A 25023-nucleotide genomic window follows, 5' to 3' on the forward strand; every position below is an offset into this window, starting at 1 on the left:
CATATAGAATAGATGATTTAATACAGTTGAAAAATTGCAAAACATTCAAGGGGTATGGATAGAGGAGGCGAATGTTACATGGTAGACAGTGGAAGAGCATTTCATCAACTTGTTCATGTCTGGGGGTTAGCAAGATTGGGGGGCTATCCTTGACTATGTTATCCTAATAATATCAGAGAAGGTGAACAATGATTATACAAAGCCAATTAGCAATGACGAGATCAAGGATGATTTGTTCCCAATAGGGTGTTTAAAGGCTCTAGGCCTTGACGGTTTTGAAAGAGATTTTTCCCATTCCTTTTTGGATATTATCTCGGAAGAGATCAATGGCCTAGTTCAGGATTTCTCGAGTGGGGGAACAAGCCCCAAGCACCTTAATAGGTTCTACAAACATTAGAATTGGCCTTGTTTAGAAGGACACCCCTCTAAATATTACCCATTGCAGGAACAAGGCAAACCACATAAGAGCACATGACAAATGTTGAAAAATATATAAGTTTAATGATCATGCATATCGTAAACATTTTAGGGTTTAAACATTTAGAACTTAAACAAAGAAAATGAAATATGCATAACTTAAACATGAAATATCCGAAATCAAACATTCATCCTGACTTAAAAAACAAATAATGTCTTGCGAAAGTAATAATGAAAACACTTAGAAGTTGATAAAGTTCCCCATACTAAAACCACAAATACTAAAACCTCAAAGGCTCTCCATAAACACTTTAATGAAATCTGGCTTCTGTGAGTCATCCAAGGTGGTCCAAATACCCATCAGATCGGTATCTTTCACTAACTTCATTGAAATTCTTAACACCTGATTGTATGGGAGACCCATGGCCTGAAGCTCAGAAGGTAGTCTAGCTTTTGCTTCTCTAAAAGTAAAACTTTCACCTAATGTCTTCATTTCAGTAACAGCTTTATTCCAACCTTCACTGATAACAGATACAATATTTGCATCACCATCATTCCTGCTCCTCTTCCTCTTCCTAACAGGCTGAGAAGCACTAGATGTAGCAACAGAAGGAGATGGGGTAGGTGAAAGCGGAGGTATCTCAGAAGTCTCACAATCCTCACTTTCCAAACCCATATTTTCAATTGCATCTGCCGCTGATTCAGCAATGCTACCCGTGGCTCGGTCTCTCCCAAACACCGTACATAGCCGTGGATACAACGGGAATGGCTTATTTGGTTTGCAAGATGCATTGAGATGTTTCTACAATAAGAACCCAAAGAAATCAAGGTTAAGACTTTCAAAGCAACTAATTGATAAAGAATAAGAAAAAAAAAATTTACCTTCACCCACTCCTGTAGTATTTCGTCACTATCCACAACAACACATTTTTTCTCATCATCCCAACCAAATCCAGATGTATTCATCATGTCATATGCAGACGAATACTTTTCTTTCAAACGCTTCAATTTGTTTTGTATATGCTTCGGCTCTATATTAATGCCAGGAATCTGTTCCCTCATCTTGGAGGCAACCGTTACAAAAGTATCAGCCTTAAAATTGTCGGTCTCACACCTAACACCATCAGCAACCATCTCCTCGAGGATGATAAGTAGTACATCATCCTCATGATCAATCCAATTACGTGAGGTGGCCATATAATCTATCAAATAAGCCATATATTACACAAGTACACAAATAAATTTATATTAGTTGTACTAATCAATTATCAAATCAAATAAGCCAAATCAAATGACAATGACTAAATTTATATTAGTTGTACTAATCAATTACCAAATCAAATAAGCCAAATCAAATGACAATGACTACACCCTAATTTTAAAATTTATTAAAATTTAGTAACACAAATAAACATATCAAATAAGCCATAACATCTAGATAACTCCCAATTACCATATTACAATAACAAACATCTCAATAGTCTTGAGTCCCCATCTAAAAGACAATTACAACAACTACCATGTTAACCAATTTTCAAGCCCTTCTTCTTCTCCACTCATCATATATTTCTCTTACAAGATCATCCCTCCATTGAGTCCATATTTGGCTTGACTCAACGGTTTCAATGTAGGCTAATACTTCTGCTAAATCTTCCCCTATAGGTAATTCATCAAATGCAAGCCTTGCATTTTCTTCAGGATCAACTGCCATATACATTCTGATAAAATTATGAAGTAAACTACATGCGGTGATCATTCGTCCCTGAATCTTGATTGGATAGTGGGAAGGACTTCGTAAGATAGCCCAACGTCGTTTGAGGAGGCCAAAACATCTCTCAATGACATTTCTAGCACGTGAGTGTTTCATATTAAAATATTCTTCATGATTCCTAGGTGCCCGTGAATTGTTTTCCCACTCTTGCAAATGGTATCTAGTGCCTCTATACGGTGCCAGAAAACCCTCACCATTCGTATATCCGGAATCAACCAAATAATATGTACCTATATTAGTTGATAATAAATTTTAGTTGTTGACCAACAAAGGTAAGGAAAAATACTAGGTGCTTGTTTATCTTACTAGTTGGGACCTTGAGGCCATTAGCTCTAGTAACAGCGTCACCAAGAACTCTCGAATCAGTAGATGATCCCTCCCAACCGAATAACACATATACGAATTTGAGGTCGTGTGTGCATACGCCTAACACATTAGTTGCTATATGACCCTTCCTTGTTCTATATCTTGGTCTATCGGCATCAGGCACAGTGACCCCTATGTATGTTCCATCTAGCGCTCCTAAGCAACCCTAGACAAAAGAAAAACTTATATTAATTAGCAATTACAAATAATTATGTTATTAATGATTTTACCATGATTATTACCTTAAAGCATTTCCATCTCGATTCCGTGCAATCCTCTGGGATAGGGGTTGGTTTTGCAAACAACACATCTTGCAAACTGAGTAATGCACGCAATACTCTACGGACATATCGACTAATAGTTTCACCAGACCTAAAAAATCTAACTTGCATTGACCTATTTTTATTGTGGTGGGCTAATATGTTAACAAAAGTAGCTACTTGCTCCTCTATTGTAACATGACCATCATCTACCAATCCACCACGAGTTTGTAGTAAATCACATAAAACTGCAAATGCATTCCTATCCATTCGTAGCTCCCACAAACAGTTAGTATCACTCAATCGCGTGATACGATTTATTTCCTCTCTCCTAACATGAAGTCTAACAAATGTCCTCTGCTCTAAACTAGCTATTTCCCGTTGTCTCCTTTGTTGTTGTCTATACCTCAACAATTGTGCATTCATAGTAAAGACTTGTGCCATTATAATCCAAACGTTCAAAAGAACAAAGAATTGAGTCTCATATTCATCCATACCTTCACATGCAAAAAAACAACACATGAATGAGTGGAGTATCAACATACGCTAAATTCATTTTAGATACTTGGACTTGGTAATAATGATAATATAATGTATAATAAAAAGCAAGGCCCAACAAACTATACAACGCAAAATAGTTCACTTGGAGGGTTTGGTTTAGACTAATGAAGTAAGTCATTGAAATTAAAAGGAAGTAATAATATATAATGTTTATGGACGTTGCTTTCTTAGCCTAAAACCATTGAGCCATATGATCCAGTGCCAGTGTATGGACCGGACCATACTAGTCCATATAACTATCATGTTATATTTTATTATAGTTAAGCAATGATGAAAACCAAAAGAACGAATTTTTATGTACAGAGACAGAACATTACCATAAGAAAAAAAGGAATGAAGTCCTCAAGAAACGTTGGCTACCAAAAGGGAACCAGCAACTCACCTTATTTATGTGCCACAAAATTCCCAATTGCACTGATTAGAGTGCTAGAATATGGCAAGTTGTAAGCGGATATACCTGCAATAACAAACTAACATTTAATATGAAAAATTAGGAAAGTAGAAGTAAGATCAGTCATGTCTCATAATGAAAAATAGAAGACTAATAAACAACCACGAGGCACAAACCCTTGCCTCTCAAAAGTTAAACAGAGTATTATTAGCATTTGATTGCCAACAATAACATAGAAACTGTAATGCAGACAGCGGGCATGTAGGTTGGTAGAGATTAAGAATAACTGAGACCACATACGTGACTAACATATGAACATATTTTGCAAAAACTGTTTGGCCCGTGCAAGAGTCTGGATACCAAGAGCCAATCAATCGAACGATATAGTTTGATTGATTATGAAGGTTCCAAAGTAATATGATTATATTGGATATGACATTACCTCCATAAAGCATTGTGCAACATAAATTCCTCATAACTATCAATCCAATCCTATATATGTCCCTTACAATTACAACTGAAGTCTTCTCCCCTAACTTCACAGATCAAGTTTGACTTGATTTCAAACATGCAACAATTAAGTCATCTCCCCTCATTTTTTCGTGTACCCTATTTTTTCTACATTCTCATTTCCTAACTTTCCTTTGCAAAACTAAAGCAGACCACTTAGTTTCCTGATAAAGGCATAGTTCAGATGATTTGAGCATGACATCACGAAACTGTTTTGGCTTTCTAAGGGTTGTCTGAGTGTCAGTTAGGGATCAATGGTTTGGAAAGCTGCAAACGAGATTGGGCCTGTTTTTCTCCAATTGCTATATTTACAAAAATATAAATCAATACAGCTCTGGAAACAAGATATGTTTGAAAGAAATGTTCACAAAGACAAAAATCATTAGTCATTACAATCCAATTACAGACATGATTACTTCAAGCTAAAATTGTGGTTTTCAGTTTGATTAGCCATAAACAATTTCAAGAAATAAATATATCAAAACACCTGATACTGCCTATACAGCCAAGATGCCCTTTATGCTTCTAGGTTAGCTCACCACAGATTGATCCTCGTCCAAGTCTAAAGACATTTGTGTGTTGGGGGGTGGGCGTGTGTTGGAAGGGAGTTGGAATTTTTTGTGTTTACAACCTATTCTAGTTATCTATCTCTCCACCCAGTTCTATACCACTTCATTTTTAGCTCAAGCGAGACCCTTCTAATTTTCCATAACTTATACGCCCTTAAATGACATGACTTGTTAATTAAATCCTAAACCAAAAGCCCAGGACAATAAGATAAAAGGCATTTGCACATACATAATGGAGCCATATTCTTTCACTGTTAACAAGAAACAATCAGAGTTATAACCTAGCAAACACATATAGGACTTGATATCCAATGATTATACCAAAACTAGAGTATTTGGTCGACTCAGAATCCTAGGAGCACAAAGCAGCCTCTGTATTTTTCCAATATAAATTTCCTAATCAACATAAATATAATTCTCTGTATTGTCGGTATATGGAAGCCTAATTGAAAATGTTTATATAACAGCATTTATCTTAAACAGGCTGCACTCTGCCATCTCACTTTTGGTAATTATATGTTCAAACACTACTATAAACATCATGCTTGAAAATAAGTCTTGCATAACCGACATCAACCTTTTAATGCTTATAAAATTTCTTGAAATTCTGTGCTTGTTTCTTGAACCAACTCATATCAACACTTTTTTTCTCAGTCCATCTTCAAAGAAATGGTGTTTTTAGTAACAAACATGAATTCAGACAAGAATGTGATATTGAATTTGGCCCAGATTTAATGTGCAAGCTGGAATGACACATTAGGGGATCAATGGTTTGGAAAGCTGCAAACGAGATTGGGCCTGTTTTTCTCCAATTGCTATATTTACAAAAATATAAATCAATACAGCTCTGGAAACAAGATATGTTTGAAAGAAATGTTCACAAAGACAAAAATCATTAGTCATTACAATCCAATTACAGGCATGATTACTTCAAGCTAAAACTTAAGACAAACATGACAGGGCGTTCAACGAACGAAGACAACAAAAAGTCAAGAGAAGTGCAAAAGCTAGCCTATTATAACTTTTGAAACCTCTAAAACACGAGCGATGAATAGCTAAATCCTGAAATCCACTAAGACCTAAAGGCATTAACAAAACCAGCTCACTCACTTCAAATCAATATCCATACAAATATGATAAAATCAACAAAACCCAAATTGCTTACCTTTCCTATGAGATAGAAAGGAGAAAGCTTTATCTTTCAAGCAAACACCCATAGGAACAACAACCCTGTTGCCCAGAAAGCAAGAAAAGCACCTCAAAGGAGAAAACCTAAATCAGATCAAAGTACCAAAACCCTGATGCCCAAAAATCCCTTTTTTTTTCCCATTTCACAAAATACAAATTACAGATTGATATGTATTTACTCAAGAAACAAAATCAGAACCATACAACTCAACAATCAAGAACACAAAGGCATCCAAGAAACACCAAATTGACCAAATTGACCGTCCAGAAAGACAGATTGAAAGCGGAAACAGAAACCAAAGAAAAAAATGTACCAGACCCAGATGAGAAATCACCAAAAAAAACTAGGCCTGGTTCCTTGTTCTGGCCAAGTGCCCGAAAGATCAGCTAGTATTCGCTGGCCCCAGATGAGAAATCGCTATTTTTTATTTTATTTTTTCGAAAGATCAGTTAGTATTTTGCTGCACTCTAGTTGATACAAAATATCAAACACAAACAGAGAACAAATAAAAAGACAACAAATAAACAGAGAACAAATACATAAACCAAGAACAAATAAAAAACATTTGAACAATCGAAGAAAGAGAGACCGAGAGCTACACGAAAACAGATCGAACCTGGAACGGAGATGCAAAGCTGAAGATGCTACGGAAGAGGATGAGGAGGAAGGTTCGCAGAGCTGCTACACGGAAGATGCAGAGGTGAAGAGGCTACAGGGAAGAAGATGAGGAGGAAAGGGAAGATGCAGAGGAAGGAACACGACGACTGAGAAGAAGAGGGATAGTTTTTAGGGTTTGTTATATGATTTTTGATGTAAATTTTGAAAAAGACAATGGGCATTTTTGTCTTAAAATTTTGGAAATTTCTGTCCTACAGACATGGAACAACTCGTTCCAGGGTGGGGGTGTGGAACAAAAAATCATCCAAAAATTGTTCCGTGGAACAACGCGTTCCACTCATTTTAGGCGCACCAAACCTGGGACGGAACGCCTCGTCCCACTCTGTTCCGTCCGGTCCCGCGTACCAAACGCGACCTTATTGAAACTTGGAGAATATGAAGCACGATGACTTTTAGCTAATGTGCAGATATTACACTTGAGACAAGAAAATGAAATATTATTAAATAACGAAGGAAGTAATTTTCGTAAATAACCGAATGAGGCATGACAAAGATGATGATGCCATAACTGAACAGTCTTCAACTTTCCATTATCCTGACTTCGAACTTGAGGAGCACGACTCTGTGCAACATCATCAACATAGTACAACCCCCTTCTCTTAGTACCACGCCTATTAATCGCTTGCGTCCGGGTATCCTTAAGTAAATAGAAGGAAGGAAACAATAGCACAACACAGTTTAATTGTTTGGTGACTTGTCCCACAGATAATAAATGGCTAGACAATGTGGGAACGAGTAAACTATTTTGAAAGGAAAGAGTCAAGGTAAGTGCGATTGATATAGCCCTTGTAACTGGAGCAACTCCTTCATTGGCAGTAACGATAATATTTCATGGAGGCGGCATGGAATTAAAGAGAGTACGATCATAAGTTATATGATCAGTAGCTCCGTAATCAATAATCCAACCTGTATCATGATTAATGGACGCAATTAGGGCAGTGCTTGTGTTACCTGGGTCGTCAGATTCCCCATTTGAAAGAATCGTATCTAATCAAGAGAGATGTGAGCCCAATTCATTTGGGTCTATTTTCTAGTTTGTTTTCATAGGTGGGAAGGTTGGGCCCATGGCATTTGGGCTGGCTGCAGAAGCTACTGTTGCTTTTCCATAAGAATGTTGGGCTACTGATGTGGTAGGCCTGCTTCTAAGTGCTGTAACAATTCTCCTTGTTTGTGTGGGATGGTAAGCCCACTTGCAGATGTAACCCTATTGTCATCCATAGATTGTGGCCTCAATGAGTTCTTTTTGCTCCTAATTCAAGATTTTTATGAAAGTCTTTTGTCTCGAGACTTTCAACCTTTGAAAATAGGTAATTGTTTTAGGTTTGTGGATTTGGCTACAAGTCAAATAACTCTTGGCTTTCTGCAATCGACTGGGCAACTAGCAAGAAATTTGTTTTTCACGCTGGCAATAACTAAGATTAGGATTGAGGAAGAGACAGGCTAAAACCTGCTCCGATGCCAAAATAAAAGTTATGTTTAGGGTTTAATTTCTTATCTGTAATTCTTCTCCTTCTTTGACGTGATATATATATATATATATATATATATATATAAGATATAACTTGTGATAAAAGTAACATTAAAGGAGTTTTAACCAAACTAGGAAACATTATTATATTCCTAATCTATAAGACTCACGCCAACACTCCCTCTTAAGTTGGTGCATAGATATCTCCTAAGCTCCACTTGTCAAGTGAGTCTTGAAACCTTCCTGCTGATACCGCATATGTTAAAATATCTGCCAATTGTTCTTCTGTCTTCATATATAGAATGTCAACCAACCTAACATCAAGTTTTTCCTTTGTGAAGTGTCTATCCACCTCAACATGTTTGGTCCTATCATGTTACACCAGATTGTTAGCTATCTCCAAGCTGTTTGGTTATCACACTACAATAGCATGGACTCCCTAGGTTTAAAGTTATCTTAGTAAGAAGTATACAGAGCCACATAAGTTCATAAATGCCATGTGTCATTCTTCTATATTCAGCTTATGTTGATGATATAGCCACCACATTCTGTTTCTTACCTCTCCAAGTCACCAGATTACCAGCCACGAACGTAAAATAACCTGATGTAGACCGCTTATTAGTAATGTTCCCAGCCTAATCTGCATCAGTATATCCTACCAGCTCCATATATCCATATTTTCTGTACATTAGGCTTTTTACCGAAGCTCCTTTTCCATAGCTCAGAATCTACATTACAACTGTCATGTGATCCTCCTGGTGCATGCATAAAATGACTCACCACACTCACTGCATAAGCAATATCTGGTCAAGTAAGTGACAAGTAAATCAATCTTTCAACTAACCTTTGATATCTTTCTTTATTTGTCGGGACTTGATCCTGATATATTGCAAGATGATGATTCTGCACAATCAGGGCATCTATCGCTTTACACGCCAGCTTACTAGTTTCTGATAACAAGTTTAACACATACTTATGTTGTGATAAGTATATGCATTCTCGAGATCTAGCAACTTTAATTCCCAGGAAGTATTTGAGTCCTCCTGGATCTTTCATCCCAAACTTGGATGACAAGTACCCCTATAACCGTTCAATCTATCTTATATCATCCCCTGAGACAATCATATCATCCATTTATATAATGAGTAAGGTCACTTTACCATCCTTACGCTTGATGAACAAAGTATGATCTGAGTTCCCTTATCGGTATCCATACTTTTTCATCGCCTGAGTGAATCGCCCAAACCAACCTCTCGACGACTGTTTCAACCCATGCAATCTGCACACTTTTCCACTAGAGTTCTCAATGCCATATCCTGGTGAAAAATCCATGTATACCTCTTCCTCTAAATCCCCGTGTAAAAATGCATTTTTCACATCAAACTGTCTCAGTGGCCAATCAAGGTTAGCAGCAAAAGATACCATAACTCTGATTGTATTCATTTTTGCTACTGGAGCAAATGTTTCTTGATAATCAATGCCAAAAGTTTGTGTATACCTTTTGGCTACCAATCTCGCCTTGTATTTATCAATCATCTCATCCACCTTATGTTTAATGTTAAACACCCATTTGCATCCCACCAGTTTCTTTCCCTTGATGAGTGTAACTACACTCCATGTTTTGTTCTTCTGTAACGCCTCCATCTCAATTTGCATTGCCTTTGTCCACTTCGGATATCTCAAAGCTTCTTCCACTTTGGTAGGTATTTTAATCGTTTCCATTTGTTGAACAAGTACACAGTATTTCGACGAAAGTCGATGAATAGAAACATAGTTAGTGATTGAATACCACACATTCCCTTATGGAGAATATCTATCTAGTAACACATAAAGTGGTTTTATAGTTTCTGAGTGAGTACCTACATTAGGAATATTATCCGTATGATCATTGATCTGTACTCGAGGAGGTTGAGGGGTGTAACATCCCACATCGACTAACGGAGAGGGGGTGATGTGCCTTATATGTACATGTTCCCCTCCCTATAGCATGAGGCCTTTTGGGAGCTCACTGGCTTCGGGTTCCATCGGAACTCCAAAGTTAAGCGAGTTCGGGCGAGAGCATTCCCAAGATGGGTAACCCACTAGGAAGTTCTTGTGTGAGTTCCTAGAAACAAAACTGTGAGGGCGTGGCTAGGGCCCAAAGCGGACAATATCGTGCTACGGCGGAGTTGAGACTGTGATGTGATAGAATGTTATCAAAGCTACTCTACCGTGTGGTGCGAGTATGCCGACGATGACGTCGAGCCCCTAAGGGTGGGTGGATTGTAACATCCCACATCGACTAACGGATAGGGGGTGATGTGCCTTATATGTACATGATTCCCTCTTTATAGCACAATGTCTTTTGGGAGCTCACTGGCTTTGGGTTTCATCGAACTTCAAAGTTAAGCGAGTTCAGGCGAGAGCATTCCCAAGATGGGTAACCTACTGAGAAGTTCTCGTATGAGTTCTTAGGAACAAAACCGTAAGGGCGTGGCATGGGCCCAAAGCGGATAATATCGTGCTACGGCGGAGTCAAAACTAGGATGTGACAAAGGGGACTACTGTTGTTATGCTCACTGGGGTCGACACCATTAAGTCCACGCGAGTTAACACCACCTACACCTTCCTGCCACGCGACATCAACTATTCCACGTACTGTCTTTATCTCGGTCTGGTCCGACAGCCCACTTGAGCCTTCATATATTGTGATTTCAATGCTGCCATGCCTAGATGGGCTTTCTGCAACATACATATCAAGCCCATATAGGTATTCCTCTGCACTATCCTGCTTGCTTGGGCCATCAAGGCCAACAAGGCCTTTTTCTGCGCAGTCACGCCCATTTGGGTCATTTATGCTGTCATGTGCACTTGGGCCGTCTGTACTATTAGGATAGCAGGGTCGACATCCACATATCCATAACCTTCACCTTCAATCGTCTCCCCTTGAAGAGTATGGTTGGGGGGGGAGTTCATCTTGGAAGAATGTCACATCCATGGTGATGTAAACATGTCGAGTAGAGGGATGATAACACCTGTACCCCTTTTCTTGAGGACTAAAGTCAATGAAAACACATCGCACTGCACATGGATCAAGCTTGCTTCGTTGATTTTTATGAAGATGGACATAAGCCACACACGCAAAAACTTGTGGTTCGAGATGAAGGGTAGAAAAGATAGAAACATGATCATCAAGCATAGCCAAGGGAGTTCTAAAAAGAGTGAACATGCGATGACATTCGATTCATGAGATAAACGGCGTAGGTCACTGCATTGGCCCAATATGTTTTGGGTGCACATGCACCAATAAGAAATGCAGGGGTAATCTCAAGTAGATTTCTATTTTTTTCTATCGGCTACTCCATTTTGTTGTGGAGTTTAAGGACATTTATCTCATGGAGAATACCTTTGTCTTTGAAGAACTGGGACATGTCTTGATTGAGATATTCGCCACCATTGTTAGACTGAAGAACTTTAACAGGAAGCAAGTATTGTGTGTAGACCCTAAACTTTAACAGATTATTTTATCCTCTAAAAATTGACTATTAGAATTTTTTTTCGACCAATCCAATACATGTGCTATACATCTGCTACAACCCCATTTGGAAATGCTTCGAGGTTGTCTGGGTGCATACAACAAAATTGCATGATGAGAAAGTAAACCGAGAAGGTAAAATTAGAAAAATTCAAATAAAAAAGTTGTTAGCATTCCTTATAAATTTAATGTGAGATGGATAATTAGAAACTATTTTTTCTATCGGTTTGCTCTGTTTTTGTATTGAAGAGAATTTGATAATATTTGTGCTACGAATTAAACTAACAAACACAGAGTATTAGCAACAACAAAAGGTGTGCAGGTTGGGCTGGTCCAACCCCATTTTGCCTAAACTTTAACCTAAAGTTGTATAAAACGATTAGATGAAACATTTGTTGAGCTTGGACTGACAAACAGAACACAATTAGGTTGAACTAAGGAATTTTTCAGTTTCTCAAAAACCAAAAAAAAAAAAAACAAAACAAAATTGCGGCAACCCATTAAGAATCAACCCAAATCAACCTAAATTCCGAACCTGAGTTGGCAATTGGAAATATAAAAATACAATTTCATTTTATATAGTTGGCTGCAGGCATATGGTACAAGATAAATAGATTTCTTCCGTTCTTGTCACTAGGTAAGTTCGATTAATCTACTCGCTTCACAAATCTCATAAGTTATATTTATACAACTATTCAATAATATATAGATGGTAGTCTTACAAAAATGATATATAGATTATAATTTGGTAATGACGTTCACCACATTAGCGAAGCAAGTTTCAGTTCAACCTAACTCATGTGGTTCCAGGTCCAAAATCTTATATATAGAAAAATTGAAACAATTGATATAAAAAAAATGATTTAAAACGATTCAATCGAACTAGATAAAGTCTTAAGAAAATAATCTTCCCACCTTCCATGGATAAATTCAAATTTTCGTTTTAGGCATTTGGCCATTTCTGATTCAACGAATACAGAAAAAGATGAAATATTGTATAAAACAATTAAAACGAAACATGATAACAAAATTGATTATATGTTGGTTGTGCTTTTACATGATACCATCTACCATGGAAAACAAAAAAGCAATTTAAATTCTGGAAGGTTAGTTAGGATGACGATAATTCCAAATAAAGATATAGTTTTTTTTTTTTTTCCCTTCTTTTTTTGCGATTAAATAAATTATAGTTTGGTCTGGAAAATAAAAACAAAACAAAGAAACAAAAAGGTACCAGTTCATGGTTAGGCCAGTAGCTATTTCTCCGCAACGCTGTTAATAAGTACGAAATAGCATATTAAATAAAAACAATAATATAAAATTGGTTAAAAATAAAAAGACAAAAAATCCTTCTTTTTTTCTTTTCAAAATATACGATTTATCTACACTAACGGGTGCAGCATGGGGAAGTATACTAAGTCTCGCAATAAGTTAGCCGTAATAATTCAACGAAAATCGAACCTAAGACCTCTTACTTACAAATAAAGATGAATTCCCATAAACCGTAATATTAAGTGACAAAGAAACAAAAAGTCTTGATACTTGATAGAGTATATTGACTGTATTGCCTACAAATGGTGTGTGTAGGGGTACCTCTAAATGGGGCACCAAATTGTTAGAGCAAGTCCATTCCTAAAAATGCGCTCGCATCCAACTCATTTAATCCACTCAAATGAATAGTGATTGACTCCAATGAACAATACTTGACCAAATGCATTTCCATCCTTAAAAAACGCATTGGCACACAGTCTAGTAAATTAGTATAAAAATATTATTAATTTTTTATAAAATAATAAAAAAAATAGTTTTAATTTCAGATAAGATTTTTAACCAATCTTGTCACACCACGTGTCATTATCTGAAAGTATTATTTTGTGGATAAATTTCGATAAGATTTTCAACCAATCCCGACATGCCATGTGTCATTATCTATTTACAATAATTTAGCCAATATTTCAATAAGATTTACAACCAATCTTGTCACGCCACATGTCATTATCTGAAAGTACTATTTTGTTGATAGATTTCCGATAAGATTTTCAACCAATCCAGACGCGTCACGTGTCACTATATGTATTTTTAAACAATTTTTATTAATTTTTTTATTAATTATTAATAAGTTAATTAATTTGGACCATTTGATTTGAAAAATATTGAAATCCAACAGCCCGGATTTGGACACGTGGCCAACGCCCATAATTCTGACCGTTTGTTTTTTTTTCAATGTTTTTTGGTCGAAAATCTTGGAATCGGACGACCCAGAATGCGCCACGTCACTAGCCAATGGTTTCGAATTTCAAAATTTTTTTACTGTTGGAAATCCAAAGGCCGAAGACACGCCACGTGGCTTCTCCCTGCTCCCCGTTATTGCACTGCAACAGGGAGCCTTGTGGTCTTTTTCTTGTCGAGAACGCGCGCCTACGCGCATGTGTTTCCCAAGCGCTTGACCTATAAAAACCCAATATGTCTTGATGAAGTCATCCTGATGCCTGCGTGACGTCACATAGGCCGGGACATTGCTCAACACGTTTTGGGCCAGCCTACATGCTGGCTTGGGTTGTGGGCTGGCCTATTTGGTTCGGCTGGAGTGTATTTTGTGTAGGCTAGCCTATTTTTCAGGCTTTGTCCTAGCCTACCCCATTGAGGTGGAGTTGCTCTTATGAAACATCTAAATATAGGACACTAATGTTATTTGTTCTACATATACTAACAACTTGGCCAACAATATAGTCACCAAATATGATACATAATGTCATGTTGTATGTAATGTGTAAGTGCCTAAATTCCACAGCCAATATTTTTTTTTCAATTTTTCAAAAAGAAAATTTCTTTTTTCTTAAAATTGTGATATAAGTATTTTTATAACAAATAATATACAATTTAATTACACACAAATAGTGTGTGAGCATATAGACTAGTATGAAATAATTATTGTTGACACTGTAAAAAAAAATTATTATGCACTTACATGTACAAGAACATATGAAAAAGAAATTACACTTCAAAGAGTGCAAAATAATTTTTCACATCACCAATAAAAATTTGTGAATAAATTGATGCTAGCCTCTTGCCACATGTTAATCATATGGCAATTGTTTTTTTTTTTTTAATTGATTCAAAATACTAATTTTATAGTTATTTTAAATTTCAAACAAATAAACAATAAAAACGTTTTAAAAATTCAAAAAACAAATATAAAAACTTATGAATTTTTAATTTATTATTTTAAATTTAATATTTTAATTAGAGAGGGGCATTCTTAAGCTTCATCATTTTAGAGTGCTAGCTTTATATATATTAGAGAGGGGCATTCTTAAGCTTCATCATTTTAGAGTGCTAGCTTTATATATATAGATAAGATATAAATATATATAGATAATCAAGGGGCGTATTGAAAATCTTTATTTGGTTTTCCGCATGTATTTTCTTTCTCTTCTCGTTTTGCCTAGCAATTGCTATTTTTTATATTATTTTATTATTTTATCTTTTAGACAATGCTATTTATGATGTTTAATTTTTTTAATGGTCACTTAGTACTACGATATGGTGATATTATTTTTTACTTGTAAGTGAGAGGTTCTAGATTCGATTCTCGCCAAAGTAAATTTAAATCACATAATATCGTTTGTTAAAAAAAAAATCCTAAAACATTTATTAAGAAAAAAGATCATTTATTAAAACAAAATTTTCTACTTATGCCCCATGTTATAAAAAAAGTCTGAAAATGTCGAATGGAGAAGTTCATAGGCCCACAACCATCTATAATACAAGGTTAGGCACTGATAGGTTAACATTACGGTTCATATAGAACATAGTTGACATACCATGTAGGGTAGACGACCAAATACCCCAAACTATCACGAAGTTGTCAATTGCCCTCTTAAACTATTTTTCTTGCTAATTTACTCCCTTGATTAGTACGAGGCTGCTAATTACCCGCATGTCATTAGATTTTAAAAAATTTCATCCAATTCTCATCAAATGGTGTCATGCAAGAGGCACATGACACAAGTCAAGGACAAACTTGAAATTCGACTGGAGAAATCAATAAGATTCAAGAGAATTTCGTCCAAATAGTTTGGGGGAAGGGAGTAATTGACATCTTTGTGATAGACCTGGTGGGTTTTTTGCACTTGGAAATACGTCACATGTCTCTCACATGATATCACTTGCAAGGTTTTATGAGTTTTATTACTATGTATTCTTCCGTTTGCTTTGAGACTCTCATTTACTCATTGTACCAACGACTTCATCAATTGCTTTTACTTCGTTGTTGAAGACTTGATGTGACATTTTATTTGAGTATTTATACACTCATGGGAGATTGTTGCAATCCTAATTTAATTAGGAATGTGATTATGTAAATCATTATTGGATTCTACAATATCTTTTAGATAAGGGAAAAGATCCTCTCTGGATCTCTTCCATTCAAATCCGAAGGATCCTTCAATCTTAGCCGTTCAAAAGAAAATCAAACGGTTAAAAAAACGTTTTGACGCCATCGGAATAGGAAGAAGCTACGATGGCAGCAGCGGCTATCGGATCTTCTACATCAAATCCCTGACGATGGTGTTGACGGCGGGAGGGGTTGAGGGGCGCGGAGGTGAAGGAGATGACGATGTCATTGGGATCGTACTAGGGATTGATGGCTTCATGGTCCTGTTTGATGCAATGTTGAGATCGTGGCTTCGCAGACCTGTTCGAGGAAGAAGATGAAGCTACGATGGTTTCGCGGCTGCGCTGAAGGCGAGGGTTGACATAACACACACCTCAAAATTCACCAATTCTCCCTTCATTATTATTATAAATAAATATACAATGAGTTGACATAACACATACCTCAAAATTCACAAATTCTCTCTTCTCTCTCTTCTCGATGCACCCTCTCTCCCTCCCTCGATAATCCTTCAGTTAAATAGCCTATAACATCGTAACCCAAAGTTAATAATTCATTGGACAACATTGATGAACTTGAGTAATGCGAGACACATGAAATTTAAAGGAAAAAAGTGAAATTAGTTGCAACAAAAGGGGGGTAAAGTGATACGTATGCTATTGTTCGGGGACATTTTGATAACAAAAATGAAGACATGCGTTTTTCATTAATTAATACTTTAAGAAAAATAAAATTAAGATAATTTTTTCCTATTTTACCTATAAAAAATAATAATTAATAAATAAATAAATAAAAAGAAGAAGAAGAGGTTGTTCATGATACGTTTCATCCTTTCCCAGTGTCGCTAAAAACCAACGCAAAATTTACACAACACAACCCAACCCTCTCGTCCTTCCTCTCACCCAAACCCAAAGTTCTCTCCCCCCCTCTCTCTCCTCTCGCGCAAACAAGACTAACAAAACCCTATTATTTCAGACTCTCACAGCACTCTAACCCCATTCTTCGTTTCCCCCAATCCCCCCTCCTCTCCTCTTCCGCCGCGCTTGCTCTCGCCGCCGCTCTCCCCCTCTCTCTCTCACCTCCGTAACTCTGAAACTCTCTCTCTGGACTCTGAAACAACGCATTGTTTTCAATAGAGAGAGGATATACCGGGGGCGGTTATTAAAACGGTTACGTTTTGGTTAATCGCCAAATCACTGCGCGGGGCTAGGGTTTGTTCTCTCTCCTCTCTCTGTCTCTCTATCTCTAAATTTTTTCGTATCGCTTTGGTGGAATAATTTGGGGACTCTGCAATCGTAGGTCTATTGGGAGTTCTATAGAAACAGAGAAGAGATATACAAATATAACATATATATATATGTGCTAGGGTTTCAATTTCAGCGCATTTACTCGGCGTTCAGTCCCAAATTTTAGGTTTTTTTAATCGTCTCCGTGAGATTGAACCGTTGGATGGGTGTGAATTTTCGTGTGACAATCATGGGTTGTTGTTATTCATTGTTGGCCTAGTGAACAAACACCCAGTTGCTTCTATCTCTATTGGGCTTGAAGATGAGGTTCTGCTGAGATTGCAATTCCCTTCTGCAAATCCATCTTTCAATTGAAGATGGAGGCGTAGACTGTTTTTCCCCCTTTATATTCTTTGGGTTCCGTTGTTTTCGATACCATCGTGTTGCAATTCGAGACATGCACCTTGTTCTTGGCATTTCCTTTGTGTTTGCACCTTGGTTAGAATCTGTTTCGTTTTCTAAGTCCCATAGTGTTGGTAGATTGTAGTATATAACCCATTCAGTTGGTAAAATCGTAGCAATATCGGAGACTGTTTACTTGATTAACTGGCAGCGGCTGGGAAGCAGGATTGGTTATTTAGGGGAAACGAAAGTTGGACTTTGGCTCTTCTATATTGAAGAGTACCTTCTGGGTACAGAACTTGTGGATATTTTCATCTTTCCATAAGTTTGACAGAAGCAAATTCTAGTTGTGATAGATACGGATAAAGCAACCAGCTCTTATTGTAGTGAGGAGTACAATTTGAGTTGTGGTACTCACTTGCTTATCTTGGTTGAAGCAAGATTGGCTCTTGAAGTGGAAGATAGAAATATTTTTGTTCAAACTCGGTATATCTGTGTCCAAATATAATAAGTTTGGGGTAAAGGACAGAGGTGGTGGAGAAGGTGAGAAGTGTTTCTGTTGTTATAGCTGATCATGTTCACTGCTCCTTATGGAAAGAAGTGAACCCACCTTAGTTCCAGAATGGTTGAGAAGTACAGGAAGTGTTACTGGGGGTGGCAGTTCAGCCCACCACTTTGCATCATCATCTTCTCACTCAGGTACTTTCCGCTATCCAAGTTTTATGGTCCCAGTGTTTTCCTTTTAATTTTATTCATACACATGCATGCTCACACATACATACTGCGGAGGCTTCTATTACAATGGAACTTTTGGGTACATCGTCTGACTTAGGTTATGTTTGTAATTCTTATACAGATGTTTCTTCTTTGGCTAATCACTTGCGAAATAGAACCTCAAAGAGCATAACTGATTTTGATACACCGCGCTCTGCTTTCCTGGACCGTTCTTCCTCCTCCAATTCCCGGAGAAGTTCTAGTAATGGTTCTGCAAAGCATGCTTACAGTAGTTTTAACAGAAGCCACCGTGATAAGGACCGTGAGAAGGAAAAAGAGAGATCAAATTTTGGAGACCATTGGGACCGTGACTCTTCTGACCCTCTAGGAAACATTTTTACCAGTAGGGTTGAGAAGGATACATTGCGACGCTCTCAGTCTATGGTGTCCAGGAAGCAGACTGAGCTTTTGGCCCGAAGAGCTGCTATTGACTCAAAAAGTTCCGGTAATAGCAATCATCACAATGGCAATGGTTTGCTTTCTGGTGTTGGAGTTGGTATTCAAAAGGTTGTGTTTGATAAGGATTTTCCCTCACTTGGAACTGAAGAAAGGCCAGCTGCACCTGATATTGGAAGAGTTCCATCTCCTGGATTTAGCACAGCTGTTCAGAGCTTGCCTGTTGGTAGTTCAGCTTTAATTGGTGGGGAGGGATGGACCTCAGCTCTGGCTGAGGTCCCTTCTACTATCATTGGGAGCAGTAGCTCAGGATCCTTTCCTGTTCAACCAACTGTTGCTGCTACTTCAAGTTCTGGGGCTTCAACTGCAATGTCTGGTCTTAACATGGCTGAAGCATTGTCACAAGCTCCAGCAAAAGCCCGCACTGTTCCTCAGGTAACTGAAGTTTGATTTGTCTCGTGCTATTTGAATAATATGTGCCTGTAGTTAATCTGATGAGACACATTCTTTTGTAGTTGTCTATCAAGACACAGAGGCTTGAGGAATTGGCAATCAAGCAATCAAGGCAATTAATTCCAGTGACACCTTCGATGCCCAAACCTTCTGTAAGTAAATTCCCCTGATGTTCGCTTCAGCTTGTTTTGATAGATATTAAACTTTCGAATTCTAATTTATTAGACAGTTCTTAGAGTAATATTTTATTGGTTATTTGTATTGTTCAAGACGGTGTTCTTGTTTTATTATTTATGTTGTTTACCTTAATGCTTCTCAACTTATATATTTGCATTTTTTACCTTACCATTGAGCATCAAGGAATTGTGTAGAAAAACCAAGTTGTTATGTGAGAGTGCAAGCTACATGGTGACCTTTTCCTCATGTACCTTTTCTTTGATGCTTAACCTTAGTTTTCCATTCTGAGTGGGCCAACAACCACATTTCAGCATGCATTGGTAAACTTGGTAGTCAATTTCTTGAAATTTTCTTTTAGCCTTTTCATCTCCCGTATATCAGTAATTTAGGTTAATGGTTGGGACTAATATTACCTTCGTTGACATTGAACTTCACGATCTCACTTGTAGTGCAGAGGCATATGGAAGAGGTCAAAACTGAATATTGTAGGATTGATGCTATAATTGTGATTAGATCGACCTTTCAAGTTACAAGTTATAAATGTTTTGAGTTTTATGTCTGATAGCAATTCTCGTTTACTTGAGTTTCTATTCTTAGTCTGAATGGGGATGTAATTTTAGATTCATTGACAGTTGCTAGTTTAGTAGTTTAATTTTATTCTAAAACTATGCAAGCAAGTTGATCTTGTGGCTTTGTTTGGTTTGGCTCCATTTATTTCAGAGACGCGACAATCTATTTTATAACTTAGGTACAGTTGGGTTGGTTCCATTTCTGTCTTCTGATGCTCATGTTCCCTGGGACTTATTCCCTCTCAACCTCTCTTCTCTTTGTTCCATGCATGATGGGGATTTTGGGAGTAGGTGGACATGATAGTTTGTTGCGGAACTACTACTCTTGGAGATTTTTTTCCTTATTTTTTTTATGTTGTTGTAGGTACTGAATAACATATGGGATACTTTTGTAATTTACCTTGTAAGAGACATTGGTTATGTGTCAAAACAATGCAACCTTAAATTGCTGTGGTACTGTGCGCACATAGTAAATGTATTTGTAAATACGACCATTGAATTTACCAGCTTTAGAAGCCTTTACTCTTTTGAGTTCTGGTAATAATTATCTTATTTCTTTTCAGGTTCTCAGTTCGTCTGACAAATCAAAGCCCAAAGCAGCAGCTAGACCAGGGGAAACAAATGCGCCAGTTAAGGTTGGACAGCAGCAGCCCTCTCAATTGCACAATCAATCTCTTCGTGGTGGCTCTGTCAAGTCCGATGCTCCAAAGACTTCTAAGTTCCTTGTTCTCAAACCAGTATGGGAAAATGGAGTCTCCTCTTCACCAAAGGATGTCACTAGCCCAACAAGTAATGCTAGCAGAGCAGCAAATAGCCCACTTGCTGTTGCTCCCCCAGTTGCATCTGCTCCCTTAAGAAGCCCCAACCAGCAGAAGCTTTCATCTGTGGAGCGCAAGGTAGCAGCCTTGGATCTGAAATCTGGATCCACGTTGGAAAAGAGACCTTCTTTGTCTCAAGTCCAGAGCCGGAATGATTTCTTCAAACGCTTGAAGAACAAAACCTTGATCAACAGTACAATTACTCTCCCAGATTCAGCCCCTATCATTTCATCTCCCACTATGGAAAAATCTGGTGAAATAACTAGGGAATTATTCAGTAATCCTGCGAGCCCTCACACCATTGAAAATGGTGCTCTGGTGACTGGCAATGGTGATCGCTCTGAAGATGTTCAGAAGTTTTCTGATACTGGCCCCAGTGCGGCAGTTTATCCAGACGAGGAAGAGGCTCGTTTCCTTCGATCTCTTGGTTGGGAGGAAAACTCTGGGGATGATGGTGGCCTTACGGAAGAAGAGATAAATGCATTTTATGACCAGGTAAAGAACTCTTTTCTGGCTCCAGTAAGGGTTAGGTTGCTCCAAAGATGGGATCTACCAAGCTGATCTGAATTGACGTATTTGAGTTTAAATATTTTGTTGTTTAAGAATTTAATTGGTGCAGTGTTTCGTAGTTTGTTATTGTTTGAAGTCTTAAAAATTTGTTTGCAATTCATTAACTCTTTGCCTGTGCTCTTTCTTGTGCAGTACATGAAATCACGACCATCTATGAAATGCCGAGGCATGCAGCCATAGCTTGCTGTGGTGTCTGAATCTCCTGCGACTGATTTGGGCGAGGCTCGGTCTGAATTGAGGTCAACTGACTCTGTGTCTGAAGCTTGATTTACTTTTTCCCTTACACAGATCCAAGAATTTTCAATTTTTTGATGGCAGATGGTTAGTCTCTTCTCTCTTTTGTTTTGCAAAAAAAAGAAAAGAAAACTGATGAGTTTCGGTTATGAAAGAAGAGAATGGGTTTCGGTTCGAACTCTGGATTCTGCAAATAGTGCAATAAGTTACAGGTGCCCCAATCCTGTCCGCCTAAAATGGTTTTTTTTTTTCTTTTTCTTTTTTCGTTTAGGTTTTAAATTTAATGGGGAGAGATAGGTTAGGGGCTATTTTGTCTGCAGTGGAAGAAGAATGGGGAATTGATATTTTGGTGTATTTTGGTCCTTTTCTTCATTTTTTCTTTCAGGAGGGTTTTCATTCTACAAGAAAAAGCTTATGATGTTTTTTGGTCAAATTTTACGGAAAAGAAATCGAAATGGTTTATTTTTAGTTTTAGTTCTTCTTGGTATGAATGTTTTTGCAGTCGTTTTTATTTGTTCGATGGTTCTAAGAACTTCGATGAATAATGCAACAGAAGAAATTGATTATGGATTTCATTCTCATGTACAAATGTGTGCAAATAAAACCACAAAATGTGAAGTTGTGACATTCAGATGTTTGTCATGAACTCTAAGGCAGAATTAGTGTGTGTTGGCAGTGCTGAACTGAAGTAGATAGAAGTGCTTTTTGGAGAATCGCTGTCAACAAAAGTAGGAGGACTAGATCGTGCCCACGGTTGAATTTGCCTTGCCATGAAAAGATTCTTATGTGTTTGGTACCTATTTATGATGACCCATTGCACAGTTCCCTAATTCCCAAATCCACTATCGGATTTTATCGCTTATACCTAGAAAAATAAAAGTTCTCATGTCACTTAACTAAAGTTGGTTGGTATAAATGTTATGTTAGCTAATGGATTTATGTCCTACTAATAAGATGTGGTACAAAATATAGGAATACGGGTGTCTACAATTTGCACCCTCGTAATTTACAATACACAGGTCATTTAATTCTTATTTTTCTAAAAAAATGAAGATTAGTTGTGGGATCTACTTTACATCGAACTTCAAAGATTCGAATCATTTATTTTGGAAGTCTCGATTTATAGATTATTCTAGCAAAAATTTAGTTCAATCAAAAACAATTTGCCTAGTTAATTATAATGATGAAATTTCATTATTTTTTATAGAACAAAGTGTTCGTCAATTTCTTTGAACTCAATTAGATGTCTCAAATATTCCCAATTTCTTTGAACAAAGTGTGGTATTCAACTTCACTTGTAAGTGAGAGGTCTTATTCTTGATTCTTGCTATAGGCGAATTTGTACCACATTATTGCTAACCCATTATGAGGCTTAGTCCATGCCCATCCCTTTAATATCGTTTGTTCAAAATATAAATAAATAAACAGTTCAAATCATTGAAATTCAATATGATGTTAGTCTCATAATTAGTCTCCACTTTAAAAAACAAATGGAGACCCTTCCCTTAAAGGGTTCCATGATGTTTAATAATTTGGTCTGTCGTTTAAAATGGACACTTTACTGCCCTAAGGCAATGAATTATTACATTGACCCTCCCATCGAGTTAAAAAGCTCCTTTTTACATGGAACTGTGGTAGTAATTAGACGAACCCAATCGGGTGCAACCTGCCGGAGTCGTTTAAACTCGATCCCTACGTTTTTCTTTTGTTGTTGTCAACTGAATTATTTTGCACCACTCTGGGTGTAGTGGATGCTTGTATTTTCGATCTTTCTTGTTTTTTTTTGGGCAAGTGCTTTTACTTAATTAAAGAGATGGGAATTAATGAGCTTTACTTTCATGCCACTGGCCGAAGTAAATACACGTTGTAGATTTTTTTGTTCTTAACTAAGTTACCCTTTTTTTTTTTGTCAAAAGATATATTTGGTTAGATCAAATACTAGATTAACCACCGACAGAGTTTGAACTCACACCGTCATGCAAAGACTCAACACCTTTCTATCACTGCGATAAATGGTTACTTGCAACTAAGTTACCTTTTAAAAAGAAAGACATGGTTCTATTTTAAATAAAAAAAATTACAAAGATTTCTGATCGCATGATGTACAATCAACAGATGTGAGATCATCACAAAGAGGATTTGAGAAGGATCCTCACTCTAACAACATGGTCAAACATCTTCATGATTAGACATTTTTATTATAGTTTTTTTTTTCAAAAGACAACTGGTTCTGAACTACAATTATTCACCCCTTAAAACATATGAAATACTTAAAAAAAAAATAATCATGTCACAATTACATGTACGGAAGAGTTAATCATTAAAGTAAATAAAAAAAGTCATATTTTGACTTCTAAAAATCAAAAGACCTTAGGGGTAGATTCGGTCTAAGATCTTAAAATAACTAGGGGAGACAAAACCTTGCAAAGGTGAAAGAAAAATAAAAAACTTAACACATAATTAACTAAGAGACATCAGACATCTCTCCACATGGAGAAGAGACCTGAGTTATGCATGCACATATTATTCTAAAAATCTCCGTTTAGGCACTAGGTGGTTAGTCACAATTCTATTTAATGTTTAGGTGTTTGAAAATTAAGAAAGCGCATAGAACTGCTGAGGCGTCCGCTTAGCCCGCCCAAACCAGCCTAGGCACCCACCTAAGTTGCGACTCACTTAGACAAAAAATAAATAACTTTCATTTTGTATTTTATTTTTTACAATAATTATTAGGGACTTGTTGTATACATAAATGAACACATTATATGCTTGTTCTCCATGTTTTCATTATGTTCTAATACTTCATAATATATATATATATCATTTTACTTGTAGTTTATGATGAAATTATATATATATATATATATATATATTTTTTTTTTTTTAAGTATAAACAAATACTTATATTCACGAAATATAATAGATTCACTTAAATCTGTCTAGGCGCTAGGCTCCAGCATGCTGCCCGACTAGCGTTTAGCGTTTTTTAGAACTTTATGTATTTTTAGGAGAAAAACCTCTTGGAATCAGAGGATGTTGCAATGAATAAGATATATATATGTTTGGGAGATAGAAAGAGATAAGAAAAAATAACAAATTGCCGTGATAATTTTCTTCAATTATACAAGACATGTTATTTTTCTATGCAAAATTTCTCATATAACACATTGATCAATATAAACATAACAGATGATGACTTTAATCTTATATATAAGGCACTTTTTTTCTAATTCAACTGTTGACATTCGTGAAATCTTTGTAATTTATTTTAGTGCTTGTAAGTAAAACAAAGAGACTGAACAAACTCTTTTTTT

The 25023-nt window shown here is 36.8% G+C and overlaps 3 protein-coding genes across 3 annotated transcripts; 1 reads left to right on the forward strand and 2 right to left on the reverse strand.

The window, feature by feature from the left end:
* Positions 1–469: 469 nt before the first annotated feature.
* Positions 470–1563, reverse strand: LOC125476958. Its single transcript, XM_048583671.1, has 2 exons — positions 1300–1563; positions 470–1219 (listed from the first exon to the last, which is right to left on the reverse strand). Exons 1-2 carry the CDS (start codon positions 1549–1551, stop codon positions 707–709), a joined length of 765 nt encoding a protein of 254 aa, XP_048439628.1. The 5' UTR covers positions 1552–1563; the 3' UTR covers positions 470–706.
* Positions 1564–2044: 481 nt separating this feature from the next.
* Positions 2045–3409, reverse strand: LOC103956702. Its single transcript, XM_048583273.1, has 2 exons — positions 2797–3409; positions 2045–2720 (listed from the first exon to the last, which is right to left on the reverse strand). Exons 1-2 carry the CDS (start codon positions 3355–3357, stop codon positions 2424–2426), a joined length of 858 nt encoding a protein of 285 aa, XP_048439230.1. The 5' UTR covers positions 3358–3409; the 3' UTR covers positions 2045–2423.
* Positions 3410–16972: 13563 nt separating this feature from the next.
* Positions 16973–22183, forward strand: LOC103956707 (mediator of RNA polymerase II transcription subunit 1). Its single transcript, XM_009368734.3, has 5 exons — positions 16973–18417; positions 18575–19323; positions 19404–19493; positions 20651–21400; positions 21608–22183. Exons 1-5 carry the CDS (start codon positions 18309–18311, stop codon positions 21653–21655), a joined length of 1746 nt encoding a protein of 581 aa, XP_009367009.2. The 5' UTR covers positions 16973–18308; the 3' UTR covers positions 21656–22183.
* Positions 22184–25023: the final 2840 nt, after the last annotated feature.

The sequence above is a fragment of a genome, unplaced genomic scaffold (genome assembly GCF_019419815.1).
Source record: "Pyrus x bretschneideri cultivar Hongxiangsu unplaced genomic scaffold, Pyrus_bretschneideri_v1 Contig2, whole genome shotgun sequence".
Taxonomy (NCBI): domain Eukaryota; kingdom Viridiplantae; phylum Streptophyta; class Magnoliopsida; order Rosales; family Rosaceae; genus Pyrus; species Pyrus x bretschneideri.

What these genes read in the sequence shown, in the direction of transcription:
- LOC125476958 (XM_048583671.1), bottom strand. Translation starts at nt 1,551, where the DNA reads ATGGTTGCTGATGGTGTTAGGTGTGAGACCGACAATTTTAAGGCTGAT. An exon ending in TACTACAGGAGTGGGTGAAG is followed by an intron (nt 1,220 to 1,299) that starts GTAAATTTTTTT and finishes TTCTTATTGTAG; the next exon opens with AAACATCTCAATGCATCTTG.
- LOC103956702 (XM_048583273.1), bottom strand. Translation starts at nt 3,357, where the DNA reads ATGTTGATACTCCACTCATTCATGTGTTGTTTTTTTGCATGTGAAGGT. An exon ending in CGAGATGGAAATGCTTTAAG is followed by an intron (nt 2,721 to 2,796) that starts GTAATAATCATG and finishes TCTTTTGTCTAG; the next exon opens with GGTTGCTTAGGAGCGCTAGA.
- LOC103956707 (XM_009368734.3), top strand. Translation starts at nt 18,309, where the DNA reads ATGGAAAGAAGTGAACCCACCTTAGTTCCAGAATGGTTGAGAAGTACA. An exon ending in ATCATCATCTTCTCACTCAG is followed by an intron (nt 18,418 to 18,574) that starts GTACTTTCCGCT and finishes ATTCTTATACAG; the next exon opens with ATGTTTCTTCTTTGGCTAAT. An exon ending in AAGCCCGCACTGTTCCTCAG is followed by an intron (nt 19,324 to 19,403) that starts GTAACTGAAGTT and finishes ATTCTTTTGTAG; the next exon opens with TTGTCTATCAAGACACAGAG.